This window comes from Notolabrus celidotus, chromosome 22, assembly GCF_009762535.1.
Source record: "Notolabrus celidotus isolate fNotCel1 chromosome 22, fNotCel1.pri, whole genome shotgun sequence".
NCBI classification, from domain to species: Eukaryota; Metazoa; Chordata; class Actinopteri; order Labriformes; family Labridae; genus Notolabrus; species Notolabrus celidotus.
The window spans coordinates 27,376,117-27,396,730 of record NC_048293.1 but is presented as its reverse complement, the minus strand read 5'-3'; the positions used below and the strand labels follow the sequence as shown (position 1 = coordinate 27,396,730).

Below are 20,614 nucleotides of genomic sequence, written 5' to 3'. Positions count from 1 at the left end.
CAGAGTTTCAAACACATCAAACTTTGGTCCTCACCTGCACAAAGACAAACCTCTATGCATGATCAGCCGAAGCTCAGAGTGTTTAGGTAACACAAGTATTAAATGAGTATTAAGTAACCAGAGGTCCAGGAACCTTCCTCTAAAAGATCAACCTTTATAAAGTTGATGCATCCCTCCTTGATAATTAATATCTGTGCTGCAAACAGAACAATGAATCAACACTAAAACAAAGAGTGAGGGAGGCAGGTTGTGAGAAAGTTGCTGCGGTGCTCTGCTGATGCTCTGTGTGTCTTTTCCCTCGCTCTGTGCTGCCCTGCTGGAGCTCGCCGGTCCTGTGAAGACTGAGACCTTTGGTTGCCCCCAGTTCACATTTCCAGCCTTGCTTTGCCAACAGAAAGGGACACGTTTTCTGGACAGTTTCAACAACTCCCCCTCCTGACCCTTTGCTTCTCCAGCCACTAACTCCCCTCCCTCCCTCCCTCCCTCCCCCTCTCTCTCTCCCTCCCTCTCTCTGCCTTCTGTGGGACGTACAGGGGTCCCATGTGGGTGAGGAATAGTCCCTCCCTCCTCTCTGGAAGGGGAAAAGGTCCCAGAGACGGAGCTGTTAATTCAATCAGCAGAGCGGTATGCTCAATTAGGCATCCATAAGGGCCCTGGATGGGTCCGGGGGCCCTGTGGAGGGCAGGCAGCCCCGTCCCCATGAGGTATTAATTGTGGATGACAGTGTGTAAACAGTGGGGTGAATAGACAGCGCAGGTGCGGGACACCCCGGTCCAGACTCAATAGCCCTTTTCACACCCTCTGTGTCCACTTTCTCTTTCATTCTCTCACTGCGTAAAAATCCCTCACATCTCTGATTAATGTCTCCTATAATTCTCCTTTGTGGGCTTATTTATTTGTTGCTGTGTGTGTTCGTCACTAGCCATGCTCCTACACCAGCCTCTGAGTGTGTGTGTGTGTGTGTGTATGTGTTTATGTGTGTTTGAAGAGGGTAATAAGAGGCCAGGTTGCTGCCTCAGTCCAGAACTGTCGGCTGTACACCGCTCCTCGTTTCAGGAGCTAGTGAAAATCGCAGCCAGTTCATGTAAAATATGAGGAATTTAAGAAATGAAATCCAGATGAGACTTAAAAAGGAGCGAGCGTTTGTTTCTGACCTCTGATTTTTTCCGTTCAGCACGCCACCCAGCCCCCGTCCCTGTGTCTGTCTCTCACTCACAGCTCTAATTGTGTTTGGATGTGTTTGTAAGATGTAAACTCTTCACGGTGATGATGCACTCAGACGATTAAAGGAGAAGAAGACGTAAACAGGTCTGAGTCAACACTTCATTTAGAATTAAAGTCTGCATCGAACTTTAATTGCAACGTGTGAATGCAGCAGGTTGAAGTCACGGAGGATGAGTGGAAGAGCGTGATGTCTTTATCACCTGACTGATATAATCTTCACACGTAATAAAGCTGCTTCCTAATCCTTTCTGCTCAGCGGTTAGATCTTTCCACTCGTTCATTAGTACAATGAAGACATCCTTTTACACACAGCTCTGATATAAAGACAATAACTGTCATTACAGCGTCAGACTGTTTCGCCCTCTAGCTTTGATATCTTGGAAACATCAAAGAGTCATTTTAACCTCAAGTACTTACTCCCTCAGACTCCCCCAAAATGCTTGTATAGTAACGTAACAAATCATTACGTATCATATCTTATCTTATCGTAATGTAACGTAACATAACATATCGTGTTGTATCTTATTGTATCCAATCTTATCGTACTGCAACGTTAAGTAATGTGTTGTCTCGTGTCGTGTTTTATCGTACCAAGACGTAGCGTATCATGTCGTGTTGTACCCTATAGTAACGAATTTTATTGTATCGTATCATAAAGTATCGTATCCTATCCTAATGTTATACAAAGTAATAAAGTAACCTAACATATCCTAACGTAACATATAACGTAACATATTGTAACGTAAAATATCGTAACTTAACATATCGTAACCTGACATATCGTAACCTGAAATATCGTAATGTGACATATCGTAACGTAACATATCGTTACGTAACATATCATAACGTTACATATAACGTAACATATCGTAACGTAACATATCGTAACGTAACATATCGTAACGTAACATATCGTAACGTAACATATAACGTAACATATCATAACGTTACATATAAAGTAACATATGGTAACGTAACATATCGTAACGTAACATACCGTATCGTAACATATCATAACCTGACATATCGTAACCTGAAATATCGTAATGTGACATATCGTAACGTAACATATCGTAACGTAACATATCTTAACGTAACATATAACGTAACATATCGTAACGTAACATATCGTAACGTAACATATCATAACGTAACATACCATATCGTAACATATCGTAACCTGATATATTGTAACCTGAAATATCGTATTGTGACATATCGTAACGTAACATATCGTAACGTAACATATAACGTAACATATCGTAACTTAACATATCGTAACTTAACATATCGTAATGTAACATATCGTAACGTAACATATCGTAACGTAACATATCGTAACGTAACATACCGTAACGTAACATATCGTAACGTAACATACCGTAACGTAACATATCGTAACGTAACATACCGTAACGTAACATATCGTAACGTAACATATCGTAACGTAACATATCATAACGTAACATATAATGTAACATATCGTAACGTAACATATCGTAACGTAACATATCGTAACGTAACATATCGTAACGTAACATATCATAACGTAACATCTTAACATGACATAATTTAACGTATTGTGCAAAACGTATTGTAACGTAACGTATCGTAACGTAAGGTATCGTAATGTAACATATAGTAACGGAACATATCGTGACATCGTACCTTAACATATCGTAACTTTACATGTCGTAACGTAATATATCGTAACATATCAAATCTTAACCTGACATATCGTAATGTGACATCGTAACATGACATATCGTAACATGACATATCGTAACCTAACGTATCGTAACGTAACATATCATAACATAACATTTGGTAATGTAACATATCGTAATTCAACATGTTATCATATCGTATTGTGTCATATTTTATCGTATCAAGACATATCGTATCGTATTGTATTGTGACGTGACATATCGTATTGTGTCCGGTCATCCTATAGAAACGTATTGTATCATATCTTATCCTGTTGTAATGTAACATTTTGTAACTTAACGTATCGCGTTGTATCATATCGTTTTGTATCTTGTCGTATTTTATTGTATCAATACACATTTTGTGGTATCGTATCGTAACTTATAGTATAGTTTCCTACTGTATGGTATGGCATCGTGTCGTATCGTATCGTGTCATCTCGTATCTTGAGTTTGACAAAAACAAGATTAAACTAAAATTCTTAAAAAGTAGAAATAAAAGTAGCGAGGGTTTACAATGTGAAAGAATGTGCTTCATTTACAGCTAATAAATGTAGAAATAATGAGACCACTCACATCTTTCTACCCACAACATTCAGCAGACCACATGTGAACTCTGTGTGTGTCTAAAGTCGGCTTTTTTTGGTACATGTGGCATCATGGTTGAACATCTGTGCTAAATCCTCCTCCCCTCCGGCCGTCAGATCTCTGGGTGGCCTCTGTCCCGCTCCGTCTGTTTCTCAGTCTACAGACACCTGCTAATTTTCAGCCGTATGTAAGCCGGTGGGGGGGGGCGTCTTTGGAAGGGCCGCTGCAGTAATTGGGAAATACATTTCTTTTCAGCGTGTCCATTCATTCCTTTTTTTGTTTTTGTTGTCAGAGGTTTCCTTTCATGCTCGGCCAAATGACAACAGAATTAAAGTGTCGAGCCATGCTTTCCCTACAACAGCTTTACACCCCCAGAAAACTCTGTCTCTTTTGTTCGGGGTGGAGGGTTGAAGCGAGAGGGAAGAGCAGATATAAACTGATCTCGTTAACATTCCAAGAGAGACACTCCTGTTCCCCCTCTCTGCTCCTCATCCTCACCTCCAGCTGCATCTCTCCTCTCACACCGGGACAAGTGGACCGGCTGGTAGAGGTGGTGGAGTGCACACAGACTCTGCACACAGGAACACGTACCTCTGAGCTAGAAGTGACGATACTTTAACTACGGGACAGACGTGGAGAGGAGTGAGGGGTTAGCATTCGTTAGTCATCACCGCAGAGTTATCGTTGACCCTGGCTACCTCATTAGCTCCCTGATAAGCCGTCATGTTCCCACATAGTGAGTTTCTCCATGTGGTGGTAGCTCAGCAGAGCGGTTTCATAAGGGAGATTGTGAAATGTGAAATTGCCACTAGCAGGAATTTTAAGATTCTGCTTCTTATTGGAAAACAGCTCAATTTGTTCTACGAGTTAAAGTGAACAACAACTTGTGAGAAAGATGAACAGCACATGTAGAAGACCTCAGATTATTTAACGCTTCTTTAGAGATCTCTTCACGTTCCTTCAGCTCTTACTCCCGTAATTTTATGATTTACAGGAAGTGCCTTTTACATCCCTTCAAAATAAAAGCACATTTTGGTATCTAACAGACAATAAAATAACCTGTTGTGATGCCATGAGGAAGGAAAAATAAAAGCACAATTTTTCTCTCCTTTCTTTAGAGCTTGAATATAAACAGGGTTACTTACATGCAATAATGGCACCTTGGAGAAGGCGAGCAGCACCAACCTGTCAATCAAAGAAACAACACCTTTAATTATGTGTTACTTTAAGCCTTGATATATATTTACATGGTTAAGTTATAAAAAAGAATCCACCTATTACAGTTTTTTCTGTACAAGGGTGTAAACTTGGGTATCCTAATATGGAGCCTGATGAGAACGGCTCACTGTTGGAGCAAGCCTCTAGTGGGCACTTATGGAACTGCAGACACTTTAAAGTTGACTTTATATCTCACTTAGAAATGCACAAAGGTGATTTATTTCTCTACATGTTTTTGGACCAATATATTTATGTTGATGTTAGTAAAGGGGTGTGCTGTGAAGCAAAATAGTCATAACTGATAATCACTCTTCTCCTGTTTTGAAACAGAGGGAGTAGAAACAATAACTTGCTGTTAAGATGTGGGTGCACAGTATGAAGCTGCAGCAAAGATCAGAAACCTGAATCTCTGCCTTTGTACTGTAAAAGTATTTGTACTTTCAGTCCCTGTGAGCTGGCACTCAGCAGAGAGGGGGAGGTGTTGCCCCAAAGCAGCAGAGTGAGGCACATCCACCTCTCTCAGCTCTGATAATGATACAACACCGAGACTCTCTGGTGGTCCAACAAACAAGATCCAGATAGTCTTGAGTTCATTTAGGCCTCAGTTTGCCTCTCTCTCTCTCTCTCTCTATCTCTCCCTCTCTCTGTCTCTCCTCTCTCTCTCTTGCATTTGGCCTGACCCTCTTCATGAATTCTCTCCGTCCTTTCTGTGAAAGTAAGCGCCCGGTGCACGCAGAAATCATTAAAGCTGACCCTAATTGTGCCAATTCCAGCAGCTCAATAGCTCTAATTACAAGGCTCTTCACTGAGGCACTCAAAAAACCGCTCAACTGTCATTGCCAACAATTAAAAAATATCTATAGGGACAAAGACTGAGAGGGAAGGGGATATAGGGTGGGGAAGTGAGGGGGGCGTGGGGGTTACCCGTTCCAGCAAAGGGTGACCGGATGGCCCTTTTCAGCTCTTAAAAAGACCCGTTTCTGAAGCTGGACACCTGCACTCCACTCTTTTGGTCTCTCCACCTTCCTTTCTAACTGGCTCTCAATGAGCCTCACAAAGTGTCTGAAAGGAGAGAGATGGAGAAAGAGAACGAGCAGATAGAGGACGAGGGTGAGGGAATGTAAGAGTACGAGCAGGACCGGATTTAAGTCGTTCCTTTCAGACTGGACGATGATTCAGATCAGAGGTGGAGCAGTACAGAGGTCATTCACTTGCTTCAGTACAAGTTAGAGACTTGTTTGACAAACGTAAAAAAGAATAACAGCTCACATTAAAGTAACCTTTACATAAAGCTTTACTACACTACTATTGATTCAATCATGTTTATTTACCCATTCTGTATTTTAGCTTTCCAGTGGGACATTCTTTGTTAGTCTATAAAACTACTTTATATTAAGTAGTAATAATATATATAGTATATCTATATTTCAGGTGTGTTTCTGTTTGCAGGAAGTTTGAATACTCAAGTTAAGCAGACGTACATGTGTTTAAATATGCTAGTGTTGTATTAAGGTAAAGGAACTTCACGATGTTACACAACTGACAAAAAATGAACTTTAAAAAAGTCAAACATTGGTCAATTTGTTTTGATTAGTTATTCTTTCAAGTCGTTATTTTCCTAAATCTGTTGTTTTCCTGCAAATTAATATTAAACCCCTTAAATATAATTAACTCTGAACAAAATTGAGTCGGTGCAGCATTTTAAAAGAAGTTTGCATCACTAAAAAATTCTAATAAATGTACTTTTGTTCAATAATTGTGAAGAGATCTGTTTCACTCAAACCGGTTGATTTCCTGCAGTAAATATTCTGAAAAATGATAATTTTAGTGTTAATTGAATCAAAGATGCCATGCATGTAATGTATAGCAGTGAAACACACCTAATGCATTAATCTAATATTTAATTCTGAGTTTATATATGTAAAAATGTTGCACATATTTGTATCTTTGTCAAACAGTAAATACATCTTACAGATAACAACACATCATCATATGTGTATTCTTTATTTATATAATTGATGAAACAGTCGATTAGATTATTTATCAGTACTCACAGAAATTTGTGATTAAATTTTTCCCTGAGTCTTATTTCTTTCCTTTTTTTTTATCTGAAATTTGAACATTTAACTGTTTTTAACTCTGTGAGCACTTTGAATCACTCAATGCATACATGGTGCTTTGAAGATAAACTTGCCTTACATCATTTCTAGTTTGATCATGCAGCATCAAGCTTCATTTTTATATCAATAAAGTTAAACTCCACTAATCTGTGTGTTTATGCTGACCCCTTTTTTACAACTGAACAAATCCCTCCAGAAAAACAAAAGTGTTCTCTTAAAAAGCAGCTATAAAAGAGTTTAAGTGGCACACATGTTGTTGCCCAATCAACCACTGACTCCTCACACTGCACACACACACACTGACACACACACTAACACACACAAACACACACACACAGGCGCCCCCCTGCAGTGCTCCTGACAGCTATTGACTTTCCTCAATAGATGTTCTCCATTGTGAGCCAAGTACACGGGCTAAATGTCACGGCAGCAGGATCCTGGCCTCTTTTAGAGCTCTCTGTGTCTCTGAAAGGGGACGAGAACCTCAAATTTGACTTCACAATCGCTCTGCCTTTGTGCCTCTTCATAAAGACTGCTGATAATACACTGAGTGTCCCTGCAGCTGCTGCAGAGTCTCCTGCTCCTGCTCCTCTGACTGACCAAAGCAGACCTCTCTTCCCTCTTGGAGAGATCAGGCAGGAGTGGGCGTGGCTTCAACGCCCCCTTTGCTGCTATTGGCCGGTCGGAGTGTCAGTCAGAGCTGCTTCTCCCCTCCTCTGCTTTTAAATGAAGTTACAATGGATCCGTGCGCGATTCAACCTGTGGCGGCCGAGATGAACAGCTGATCCTCGCGCAGTGGATAAAAACCTGAATCACCATGGTCACCGCCGCGTCATGATCCCTCATCCCTCGCGTGGCACTATGTGAATAGTTCCTGGAGGAACAGACAGAGGAAGAACCCTGACAGGAGAGGAGAGAGAAACTTTCTGGAGAGTGGTATCTTTGTTTTTGGATCATCAGTGTGACTGACGGACACACAGACTCTACCTGCTGCCCCGTGCCCTGCTGCGCGCGCACCCATCATCCATTATGTTATTATCAAGTTTTATAATCTTCAGCTTTTCGCACTTTTTGGCGCCTTACCTGCCGCAAGTCTGCGCACAGAAGCCTGGCTCACGGGTGAGTGCATACCTGTGTGTGTGTATGTGTGTGTGTGTGTGTGTGTGTGTGTGTGTGTGTGTTGGCTCACACTCTTTTCTTTCTCTTCACGACGAGGTGACTCCAAGGTGCCAAAATGCGTATTTTACCAATTACGCATGACTTTAAACTCCAGGCATGTCCAAAGTATGGCCCGGGGGCCAACTGCGGCCCGAGATCCATTTATTTATGGCCCCAAGCTTCCATCTTAAATTGTGTTATTTATAGCACATAACTTAATCACCTTCTGAATCATCTGTACATTTGTAGTTTCTTTCAAGCACACAAATAAAACTAAAGTCAATCCAGAAACGTCTCAAAAAGCTTCATATGGACTACCTGTCTAAAGCCAAAGCTCTGGGGATTCTGCAAGACGCCAGTAAAGAAGAAACACAAGAACTCTAAAAGCTGACAGGTTTTCAAATTAATGTTTTCATCATGATGTGAAAATGTTCTTGATGAACACTAAAAGTTCAGAAGACACAAAAGAGGACACAAGACAAGATCAAAATTATGAAATTGTGCAGAAAAGGCAAAATTAGGTGAATAAAAAATGTTCAGAACTCAGGAAAATAATGATTTGTTATAAAATATTGTCTGCTGGTCAGAAAGTCTTAAAAACAACATGAAAAAGAAGTGTGATGAAATCCAGATCGTGATCCTGCCATAGGAAAATAATGAGACAATATTTTTTCCCACATTGCCCCAATGAAAAACATTTTCCCCTAATCTTTACATGGTACTTCCTAGTTACTGATTTATTGAGAAAACATTTTAAAATAATTGTTATTAAATATTTCATATTTAACTTTTATGATTCCCAGGTCTCAGTAGGATCCACTGGCCCTGAGGTATTCTGACAACATCATATGTGGCCCTCTTTGAAAAAAGCTTGGACACCCCTGCTTTAAACAGACAATAAAGTCTTTAATCTTTATTGTATGCTTTTAAAAACACAGAAACACGTTGTATATATGATGTTAACATAACTGGGATTCATTTGAGACTAATTATAGCAAAGTGTAGTCCAGACTGAGTGAGAACGAGGAGTCTCACGAAAGTCCAAGCTTCAATAAAGTTAACAACTTCTGTCAAATTCAAAGACTTTCCAAACTCCAACTCGAGGACTTAAATGCAACATGTTCCCAGGATGAGATGTTAGTAAATTCGGCTTTAATACAACACTTATTGTCCAATCAGAGCACAGAATCCTCCTGCTGCTGCTGCTTGGATGAATGGCTGGTGATATTTATAACGCAGTTTTAAATGATTTGAAGCATTGTGTCGCTTTTCATACAACCACAAAATGAAACCAACTGTCTTCCCAGGACTCACAGACCTTTTTTGTTTTTATTGAAGCAGTCCTGTGGTTTCTTTTCAGTCATCAGCTGCTTTTTTACTCCCCCAGAAAAAGACTCTGTGGTCGCTTAATGCTGTATTTTTACGACTGGATTCTTAAACTAGGGCTGCAAATAGAGATTATGTGTCAATACGTGTTAAAATATAGTGTTTATACACACATCATGTGATATCTGGGTTAACCGGGGAGACAAATGTGGAGCACGGCTTTCAGAAAGCCAAACAGGGTGTCCTCAAATCTCTGATTTTGCTCACAACCCAGAGATATTTAGTTTACTGTCACTGAGGAGGAGGGAAGAAAGTAGAAGATGTTATATCTAAGTGGTAATAAAGGTTGCAGATTATTGCAGCACCGAATAACTGATCATTCTTTTGTTGCAGCTGAAGATTAAATACAGTCATAGAGGAATAATCTTATCGGAGAAACCCGAAAGCATCTGTCTGTCTCCTTTTAGTGTGGAATCTGTGATAACAGGCTGCTTTTCAAGGACATGGAACAAAGATGAGGGTTATTTTATTCCCTGACCAGAGTTTAACCTGCATCCTCTCCACCCCAACATCCCTCCTCTCATTCCTCCACTTCTCCGGGACAGATCTCACTCACTGTCACGTCTCTCCTCACACACACACTGCTCTGTTTGTTCCCCCCTCTTGTTGAATCTTTCTCACAAACACCCCTGGCACTGAGCGTCCAGGCGGGGAGAGAGAGAGAGAGAGAGAGAGAGAGAGAGAGAGAGAGAGAGAGAGAGAGAGAGAGACAGAGAGAGAGAGAGAGAGAGAGAGAGAGAGAGAGTGATGGGGAGCAGCATTGTTTCACAGATGCTGTGTAATATTTGTGGTCAGCGGAGGGGAGGATGAGTGGGGGAGAGGAAGGAGGGTGAATATGTTATACTCGCTCACATACTGGAACTATTTCACAACATCTTTGAACCCCCCCCCCCCCCCCCCCCCCCCCCCCCCCCCCCCCCCTCGCTCACACAACACAGCTCTATGCAGAGGGTCACAGTGAAGTCTGACTTTGCGTAATCACTTCTTTGTTGCTCTGTAATTGTTTGTCCAAAAGAAGAAAGCATCACAGGGAGGTGTTTGTCGGCTCTGACGTTTGTTGTGTTCAGTTCGTGGTTAGCCACGCAGGATCGCTCGAGAAGCTCTACGAGGTTTAGGGAGATCGGAAGAGAGGTGATTCTTTCTGGAGCCGTCTTCCTGCTGTGGTGAAACTTCTTCTTTCTTCCTGTTGGAGCTTTAGTTAAAGGATTTCATGCTCCTCCGCAGGCTGAGAAACTCTATCACCCTCGGCCTTAGGAAAGCCTCAAAACCACATTGGACTAACTCCAGAATACAGGCTGATGTCGGCTTGAAAACAAGGCTGCTTCTGAGTCCTTAAAAAGTTGAAAGTTTTCAGACAAAAGCTTTTCAGAAGAGTTGGCAAAACGAGCAGAAAACTTTGGCTGAAGTTTGGTGCACAGTCGTAGCATCTCTATCAACTTAATCCCTCTAAAAGTGAACCTCTCTCTGCATCGGACGCCTCCTCTTGGCGTGATCCGGCGCCGAAGAGGAGAAGTCCATCGGCCTTCTGAGCCGACACACACTCCTGCAGATAGTTCTGACATTGCTCACAGCTGCCGTGACACCAGAACTCACACCCACACGCTCCACGCTCATATCAGGGGTGAGAGCCGGTGCATAGCAATGCTGCCTTCTCATTTCCCCAGAGGCCGTGTGATGCAACAAGTTCAACTTTTCTTATAACTGTGTGAAACAAGTATTGACACACTAATACAGCTTAATCTCTCTGCCTTGTGATTGTTCCCGTTGGTGCAGGTCAGATGTCTCGCTCACTCTCTCTTCATTCTGCAGAGATAAACTCGGACGTCTGTTTTCTTGTTGAAGCGGTGTGATCAGGCCTGAGGGAGGTATCAGCTCAGATTATGAGGATGTGGGATGATGGTTACAGAAGATGACTCTTCTCCATCAGAATACAAAAATGCAGAAGTTGTGTGCATCTTCAAACGACAGATTTGGGATCATGTCCACTTCCTTCCTCCTGAAATCAGGGTTGGAGCTGGGTCGAGGCTGATTTGATGAAGCAGGATCGGGTAGAGATGTGTGAGAGTTTCCTTCAGTGTCCAATAATTCGAGGGGTTTGGAGATCAGTCCTAAATCTACCAAACTGCATGCAGATTTACGAGTTTGCATGCATTCTCTTACCACAAGAAGCTTCCTACCTTTGTTTCCTCTCATGTCTAAGAATGACTCCTGCAGGTTTCAGCCCTCAGTTTCCTTACAGTTGCATCCCTGTGATATCATACAAGAGTGATATTCTCCCTCTCTCTTGCAGCAGTGTGAATGTTTGAGATTAGAGCGAATAATCTGTGATAATGTGCACATTTTGCAGGATTTAGATTCACATCTTCTTGCACGTTGTGATGACTTAGATGATATTTTGCAGGTTTGATTTGGTCTGAAGTTCCAGGAGTGATCGGTAACAAGGCAGGTGTTTCATACGAAAGCCAACTGGTGTTTCCTCCGTGAGAAATCTTTCATCCCCGGACAAAAGTATTAAAAAAGAAGCTTTAAAAAGAGGATGACATCCACTCTTCTCCGTCCATATCCTCCTCCATCAAATCAAGCCCGTTAGTGCCAGAGGTGGGATGTGATGAGCAGCCGACCTGCATACTTCAATGACGGCATCAGTAAGGACTCATAAAGTCATTGGAAAACAAACATAAACAGCCCGGGCCGGAGCGCCGGAGCGACGGAGCAGCCAAGACTGCATACCTCCAGCTCTGAGAGCAGAGCCGCGGTTCAAAAGCAGGAGAGCCTTTTTATTGGTGTGAGCTCGATCACAGCTCCAGTGCAGGTGTGAGGGGTCTGCACGTGTTGATGCGGGCAGCGTGTGTGTGTGTGCAGGTGTGTGATGGCTCTGCAGTCAGCTAATGACTCTTTATTACGCTCACAGTGCACAGAGGAATGGAGGTCAGGAACTGGACTCTCTTTCTGCTTTAAGAATTTAAAAAACTGCAGTTATTGAACAGTATTTGGATTATTTTAATGTCTAGAATGGATATAAAGAGTGTAATCTACATACTGGGATTTACATATGGGGTTATATTTGGACTGATGTACTCATAAGTAAAAAGCCCTGAGAAGAGGTGGAGAGGCCGGTTTTCCGTGCTGCATGCAAATGTTTTTACTCAAAATAAGAGGAAACAGAAACTAGATCGTCGTTAAGTCAAGGTGTATTTTGGGGACTGAAGAGATCAGGGACTTATACAATAGATAAAGAAGGTTTGAAAACGATAGCTCCTATAAATATATGACTTTTTGACACTGAATCTAACACCATCCATTTTAGTATTCATAGGTATCTGCTCAGGCTTTGTTCGTAGAATCAGTAGCATCATAAAACCTGTCAGCTCAGAGGTGTTGTTCTCACTCTGCAGCCAACAGGCGTGACTGAGGCACAATAAAACAATGATGAAGAGATGCAACAAATGGACTGGACTTTGGAGGAATCCGAACCATTCCTGCAATGTGTGGGGAATGTGTTTCTCAGTACGATGCACAGCTGCTCGAACGAGAGCTCTGCAGAGAACACTTCATGGTAAAGGGGTAAAGAGAGAGGACAGTTAACTGAACTAACACAAGTGAACTTTCAGTGTTTTAATTTGATCATATAGGACGAGGGCTTCACTAGAATCAATGTCTTGATTATAGAGGACAATATTTGGGGTTAAAAATGACTAATTTGTGCATTTTAGTGCATTAATTAGAGGGAAAGGTTAACAAAGACTAGGTTTGAATTATTGACTGATTAACAGTTGATCTTTTGGATAATGGTGCGTTCCATTTGACTTGGAAATCGGATGTATGACGCCACATTCAAGTGGACAACATTCCAGTTACGCCATTAGCTCCTGTTGTTAGTATTGTTAGACAATACCAAGCGATAACAACACACTACATCATAGTTTGCATAGTTGCATGCAAGAGCAACATCTCCACAGATAGAACTTGCACAAGCCTAAGTTGTGAATAAAGACTATTAACAGCTTTTTGACTGTTGATACAGAGAGCAGCCATCTTGGATTTTGAGCTTGGGGTTACAGAAGTTCCTCCATGTTTCAGGAGGCGTTCCATCCGACTCCTGAGATCAAATGAAGCGCACCACCATAAAGTTATATCATGGAGATCCAGATTGATTGAAACTGAATGTATTCTAGAATGTTTAATACTTTACAGAAGTGATCAAACAAAATTCTTCAAGTTGGATCTGATGCAGATTTGAGTTTCATGTGTGGTCAGTTAACACCCTTACTCCCAGAGCAACATACCAGTAGTGCAGCTGCCTTCATGTTTCTGGGTTAGTCTCTGCAACTCATTCACACTCAGTCATCCAATCAGAAATGTTACACTGAGCAGTGATGCTTTAGTTTGTTGACCACCTATTTCACTCCAGATATGACCCATTAACCATTAAAACCAATGACTTAAAAGACTCAGTGAGAAAACTCCCCCTGCTGTAATAACTGCTTTAAGATGTAGGATCATCTTTTCATAGACTTTTTACTACAACCAGGGAAGTCGCCCCCTGCTGGCCATTAGTAAGAATGCAGGTAACTGCTCCAGTCAAGCTCATTGGCTGTAAAAAGCATGAACATGGTTTCAGTAAAGTCATTAGTTTCTCAACAGGCGTTTTGAAGCCAAATAATTGCGCCATATTGGCAGAAGCCATAAGGCGGGACCTGAGCCTACCAACAAACAACAACATGGCGTCCGCCTATTAGTGAAGTCAGCTGTGCCCCTTATTATGCAAATCTGTGCATAACTCTTAAACAGACAACTTAAACTGGATGAGTAATAAAAAAAACAACATTTTAACATGGGTGTTAATGGGGATTCTTTGGGTTTTGGAGCCAGCCCCAAGTGGACACTCCAGGAACTGCAGTTTTTGGCTTTATTTCTAAACGCAGGAGGTTGCCACTTGATGAAGTCGCGTAGAGGTGTTTGTAAAGTAGTTTAAAAATAGGTGTGAAGAAAATAAAAGCTAGATTAACGAAACAAAGAGATGGGATAAATTAAGAAAAGGATAGCTGTTAAGTTTAGGTCAGAGCGTGTGTTTGTCCATCTTACTGGAAGAACACGTCCTCTTTGAGGTATCATATTTATGGCACTGATGAGAAATGAGGCAAGAGAGATAAAAGAAGGAACACTTCCACCCCATCCAACCTCCGAGATGCATAAAAGAAGAAGAAGAAGAAGAACTGCTGACAATAATCACACAGATGTGCCGTGCTCGTTTCTCTCCGTTCAGTCTTTATGGGGAAAAACATTCCTGGCAGAGTGATAAGGTCATAGCTTGGCATCACCGTCCTCTGTGAGGAGAAGTCATGAAATACAAACCTCGCAGATTAACTTGACTTTTTGTTCAGCAGCAGGTTCTGATTAAGCCCTGAAAGGGAAAATCCATTAAAACAGTCCACGGTGATGAAGGTTGAGGTTTGGGTTCTTTCTGATGACGGGGTGTGATTTTGAATATTGATGCAGAAACATACATATGGATGCTGCTGCTGTTCTTAGAGCTGCTGTTGTTTCTGCTAAGGAACGTACATGTGGGAAAAATCAAACTCACAAGATCATGAACTTACTCCACGATCATCTCATCAGATTATTAAAGACTATCTGGAATTGATGGATCTATGGTGGCTCGAATAATAAGACCACATTCATACCCGTTATCCTCTGAGGACCGGACGTTTGTGCCTTTTTTGTTTCATTGTATAGAAGTTGAATATTTCCTTATTCTGTGGTAATACCTAAAAACATAAGAAACAAAGCAGTGCCGTGTGTCATCTTTGTCTTCTTTTCCATCCACTCACTTTTAAGGTCAACAGAGTAACTTTGAATCAACATAGTGTTGGCCAAGTGAAACTTTAAGACCTGAACTCAAAGGTAAACAAACCGTCAAAGCAAACTAACTATATAAGAAACACCCTCGGGGGGTTATGAGGTTTTCGTGCCGGATTGTTCAGAAATCATCTTCAGTGTCTGATTGTAAATAACGTCAACACTGTGATTGTCCTTTCTACTTAAAGACTAAACAGCCGACTACACACTCTGTATTCATCTCAGCCTTAAAGGTTAAAACCAACGATGAGCAACACGCCACTGATTGTTCAAATTTGGTCACAACATTCATGATCCTCTGAGGATGAATCCTTACAGCTTTGGTCATTGGTTTTCTCACGTCCTGACATCTTTTGGAAGTATGGTTGTTTATGTTAGTTTTATTTTTTGGCACTTTCGCCTTCAGCTGAAGAAAGACAGGAAATGTGGGGAGCAGAGAGCAGGGGAAGACATGCAGGACTATAGCCTCTGTACATAGGGCGCACGCTTAGACCACTAGGCCACAGGCGCCTCAAAGTTTAGCTATATCATGTACAGACATTTGAGGACAGATTCTAAAGACTTTGGTCACCTACTTTTGTCCGCTTGTTTCACCATGAGGCTGGCTCTGGTAAAAATCTGGATGACTCTTAAAATATGAAGCCCATGCAGAAGTGCTAAAAGCTGCAGTTCCTCGAGCGTCCACTAGAGGCTGGCTGCAGAAACACCGGAAACCACATACACACCCATTCAAAGAAGATGATCTTTACAGCAGAAATAAACATGTTTACAGCCTGGTTCAAAAAACTGTAAAAAAAAAAAAAAAGATATCAAGATGACGAGTTTTGTCCAAATAAGGGCGTGGCTGACTTGATTGACAGGCGGGCACCCTGTAGATGTTAGCATGGAGGCTAAAGGCTCGCCTCTTTACCTCACACTAGCTCGGATGATGTTATGTTGAGTTCAGCATTTCAAATATGGCACCCGCTGACGATCGGCTTCAAAACAGCGCTTCAGGAACAGATGGGTGACGTCACAGATACTACGTCCATTTATTATACAGTCTATGTGATAACTCTTCAGATGTTTGCTGTGAAATGTCAAACAGACATGATCCTTGTGGGATAAAGTCTTCAGACCTAAATAACTTCTGAGATCTGAACAACCATTGGACGAATGCTGATCTCCCTGGAGGATGAAGCCTGTAGATTTTGATTTGACATCACATATTTTGTAGGATTTCTGTTAAATAGTTTGATTGACGGCATGAAATGTTCTCCAGATATTCAAAGGATGAGGTCTACTGACTTCGGTCATCTCCTGACTCTTCCTGCAGCTCTGTAATATGACTGACATCATGGGTTTTTAGTGAAACGTCTCGACGAGTGTTGGACGGATTACCATGAAATTTCGTCCAGACCTCAGTGATCAAATCTATTCGTCTGGAGTTGTAAAGAGGCATCCTGGAAAATGTAGGGAATGTAACTGAATTAGAATAAAACGAGACGAGTTGAGAGAAGTAGGGCACGCTAGGAAATTAAATGACAAGTTAACGACTGAAGTCCATTAAAATGTCAACAAATTGATTTTCTTTTCCTGAAAACGTCATTTAAACTTCAGATTCGGAGGCCGGGGCCTGACATGACGAGGCACCCAGGCTCTCCTTGTGATTCACATGACACTGGCAGATGTCTCAGAGAGGGACTGCACCAGCAACCAATCAAATTGCTAACATATGTTGATTCCCTCTGATAACTGTGTAATCAGCAGACCCATTTCATGCTCAATTACTGGGCTTTCTAATCAGCGTAATGAAACGCAGTCAGAGTCCGGCTCTGTGATTTCAGGCCAGCAAGCTCCAGGTACGAGTCTCTGCCTCTCTGTTCCCTGCAGATACTCCTGATAGTGATGGAGCGTTTTCATTGAGGTGTCTGGTCCACCATGGGAACTTTCTCTGTGTAAACTCACGGAGCTGGTGACATGTTCTGCTTTGAGAGCAGCGCTGCCTGAGTAAAGAGTTACGGCTCTCTGTAATCCTTCAGATCATCGGGACGGCAGAAACACTTCCTCTTTCCTATCAAACTAGCTCAGCAGATTAGCCTCTGCTCTGCCTCGTATTTAATCGTTTCCTTTGATACGAGAGAGTGTGTGGTCTCAGCTTAAGTAATGCTATGCAACAGACACACACTTCCTGGGAACAACAGAGACAGCTGACTGTTCTGTAGCCAGGATGTAGCATTAGTGACAAACAAGGAATGTTGTTAATGAGATTTAGAGCCATTTCCGAAAAGGAAGAACACCTCCCTCTCCCCCCGTACTCACACTTTCATTGTGATTTCTTTAAACCACTTCAAAAGTCACATAAGGAAGTCATACTTCTTATTAATCTCGTATTTAATCCCCGGACCATGAACTCAATGGGAAATCAGATTTGAGCATGCTGTGAGAGTTAGATGTGTGTAAGTTAAATCTGTGTCAGATGTATTAAACCAGCTGGACTTTAGAACCATGACCGAATGTTAGAGCTGCTAATTAAATATTTTTGAAAGAACAAAGCTTCAAATAAACACAAGTCATGAAAAAGAGGTCACGTTAAGGGAGAACAGTCCTCCAAGTCTGCAGGTCTATTAAGTTAAATCAGCATTTTAGGGTCTTTCACGTTTTTGTTTTGGACTAGGACTGTTTCTTAAAACAGATGCTGCAAGCGTTCACTGACTGTGAAGCTGTCGTTTTTAGAGCTCCCCCTACTGGCTGCCTAGGGTATATGTCAGAAGCCCCGCCTCCTTCATCCTGCATGTAAACAGATGGAATATGGGTCAAACTATAAAATTAGAATACACGTCAAATGAACCTCTCTTAAACATGCTTTCTGTTATTATAGGTAGCTCGTATGTCCAAGTGTTAAAGTTTTGAAGAAGTTTAGTTTTAATGAGTTATTTGTTGATTGATTGACAGCTCTGTTGACCAATGAGGCTCCTGCAAATTAGAGTAGAGGAGGAACACTAAACTTTCTACACGTGTGAGCGTCTCCTTCAAACCAGGACAAGACGTTCTGCAGTGGACTGAGGGATCTTTGACATCTGGCTCCACCGGCACAATATATCAGTGTACATTAAGGCAGTTTTTTGGCTTCACGTCTCACAATGGGCAGAGCACAGAGGTGCAGGGGTATCAACAGTTAAATTTGCATTGTAAAGATGCTACCTGCCAACTCCTGGCTGTCTGTCTGCCAACTGGTCTGCAGAAACAGCTTGTAGAGACTGTAGGAGAGGTGGTGTTGGGTTGTTTGCTGTGCTAAGTTTTGTTGTAGGGTTCTTTTACTTTTGCATGTGTGCCAAAATACTATATATGTGCCCTATGAATAAAGTTACTACTATTATAGAGCAGTAAGTGTTCGTGCACATCGATCCAGATGCTGTTCACTCTCCTGCTCGCCTGCTCAAAGCTGCTTCAGTCGCATCCTTCACTGCTAGCTTCAGAAAGCATGCATTGAATTCCAACCCCAGACATCATGGTCATTTCAGGATCGGTAAAGCTGTAAAACTTCACTCTAATGCTTCGTAAACTCCACCGTAGAGCTCACACACACTTTAACACACTCTGGATCAGCTGGAGCAGGACAGACAGGAGATAGGCCTTCTTGAGCACTTTTCAATCTCTGCTTGTTCTTCTGCTTTCTACAAGAATCAAACAAAGCATTGCTAAAATAAAAGTGTCTATGGAATATCCAGGACTCCTAAATCTGCCTTTATAACGTGGAGACCTGTCACTTTGTGTTTCTATCAGGAGTCAACAGACGGCTGGATATTCCAGTGAAGCTGCAGACTGAAGCTTTTATAAAGGGAAAGCTCAGCTCTCTGCCGTCCTTCACTTCTTTGTAGTTTGAGCCCAGAGAGAGATGAAAGAGAAGTTCTTACTTTGAACGTTAAGAGTTAAAGTCTCTGTACTTCTTGGCTTCTCTACAAGTCACCTTCAGAAACAACTTTTATGTTTCTGTACTCGCTTAAATAAACGAGAATCACATAAAGAGGTAGAATGAAAAGAGATGGAGATGTGAAGGATGGTACTTTTAGAAAGTTTGAAGCCCTTCTGCTGCACCTCGTATAAGACGTATAAGAGCTGTGGGTGAAGTTGAAAGAAGGGCATTATGGGTAAAGACAAAGGGGTAAGAGAAGAAGGTCCCAGCTTTTCATACATCCCTTTTTTATTTCCTCCACTGTGTTTTTATTACACGGTTAGGTAAAGTGAGTTAATGGAAACAGCATGAGGGATGCCATTCACTTTACAGATTTCCTGAAAACTTGATGCCAATTATCCAACAAAAGTGATTACCGGGGCCCGTTAAACCGCACAACAGTACACAATTAGCCCTGACTTTGGTGGGCAGCTTTCATTGGCTTGTTAGCTCTGTGGTTAGATCACTCTAATTCTCCTTTTCCTCCTTTTCTCTAATCCACTTGTTGGCTGGTGAGACGATGCCAAAAAACTGCGATGAGTGTTGTTGCGTTGTTTATGGTTGCTGTGCCTCGAGGGGACGATAGAGCGAGCGCAGGTTATCGTCTGTCACACACTCACACATGCTGATGAAGCCAGACGCTCCATCTGTGCATGTGAAAGTCTTTCTCTCTGAAGAGGTGACGTCGTTCATGTCAAGGTGCAGGATCCCAGAGAGCAGGCAGGTTTTTCCAGGGGCGGATTTTAAGGATCCTTTGTGGTATCATGTCACGGTCAGAGTCTCAGATGAGCTGTGTTTAAAAAAAGGAGGGGGTTGTCATCACTGTGGATTTCTCTAATTACAAATTGTTGACTAAAATGAGTTTAATCTGCTTAAAGTGGTTCACATTAATGATAAGCATACTTCCTATACTGGACTTAGATAGTCCCACAGGGGCGCTGTTGATGGTCACACTAATCCTCTAATAATCAAGAGTTTGTCTTAACTTGAGGACAAATGTTAAATCTTCTACTTTACTTAGTTTACTATGGTTTATTGAAGGTTGATGTGACAAATGTACAGAGAAACAATAAAAATCAACATTTTCCTTCCTTCAAATCAGCAAAGAAGAAATGTCCTTATTGCTTCCTGTCCTGTCCATTAAAGGCAAAAATACCCCCTGAAAATATAACTTCAATAGTCTGACAGTACTTTTCAGCTGAGTATTACATTTTTAAACATTAGTGTAAAATGTCTTTGATAGTTTTTAACAGCAACATGATATATGTGACAGGGCAGACAAGCTCAAATAATGTCCCTGAAGAGAAAATGCATCTTAAAGCTCCTTTAAGGGACTTTTAGTTTGTGTTGATTTTGGCGCCCCCTGTGGACAAAGTGGTACAAAGTTGTGTTTTTTTAAATTATTATATAAAATATCACTC

At 41.6% G+C, this 20,614-nt stretch overlaps 2 protein-coding genes across 13 annotated transcripts in view; one reads left to right on the top strand and one right to left on the bottom strand.

Annotated features, from left to right (window-relative positions):
• ccdc177 (coiled-coil domain containing 177) overlaps window positions 1-20,614 on the bottom strand; it is a 130,336-nt gene that overhangs the window by 14,063 nt on the left and 95,659 nt on the right. For 4 of the 7 annotated variants that reach the window (XM_034674623.1, XM_034674624.1, XM_034674622.1 and 1 more), the window contains 2 exons: window positions 19,814-19,983; window positions 4,664-4,703 (listed from right to left, as the gene is read on the bottom strand). In XM_034674623.1, coding sequence (XP_034530514.1) covers window positions 4,664-4,703; window positions 19,814-19,848 — 75 coding nt within the window. In that variant the 5' untranslated portion in view covers window positions 19,849-19,983. Of the gene's footprint in view, window positions 1-4,016; window positions 4,132-4,663; window positions 4,704-19,813; window positions 19,984-20,614 lie in introns of those variants that run through there. The other 3 variants (XM_034674627.1, XM_034674628.1, XM_034674626.1) reach the window with 2 other exon arrangements.
• The window catches only part of smoc1 (SPARC related modular calcium binding 1), a 73,509-nt gene continuing 60,497 nt past the window's right edge, over window positions 7,603-20,614 (top strand). For 3 of the 6 annotated variants that reach the window (XM_034674635.1, XM_034674632.1, XM_034674631.1), the window contains exon 1: window positions 7,603-7,975. In XM_034674635.1, the coding sequence (XP_034530526.1) occupies window positions 7,886-7,975 (90 nt within the window). In that variant the 5' untranslated portion in view covers window positions 7,603-7,885. The remainder of the gene's footprint in view (window positions 7,976-20,614) is intronic. The other 3 variants (XM_034674636.1, XM_034674633.1, XM_034674634.1) reach the window with 1 other exon arrangement.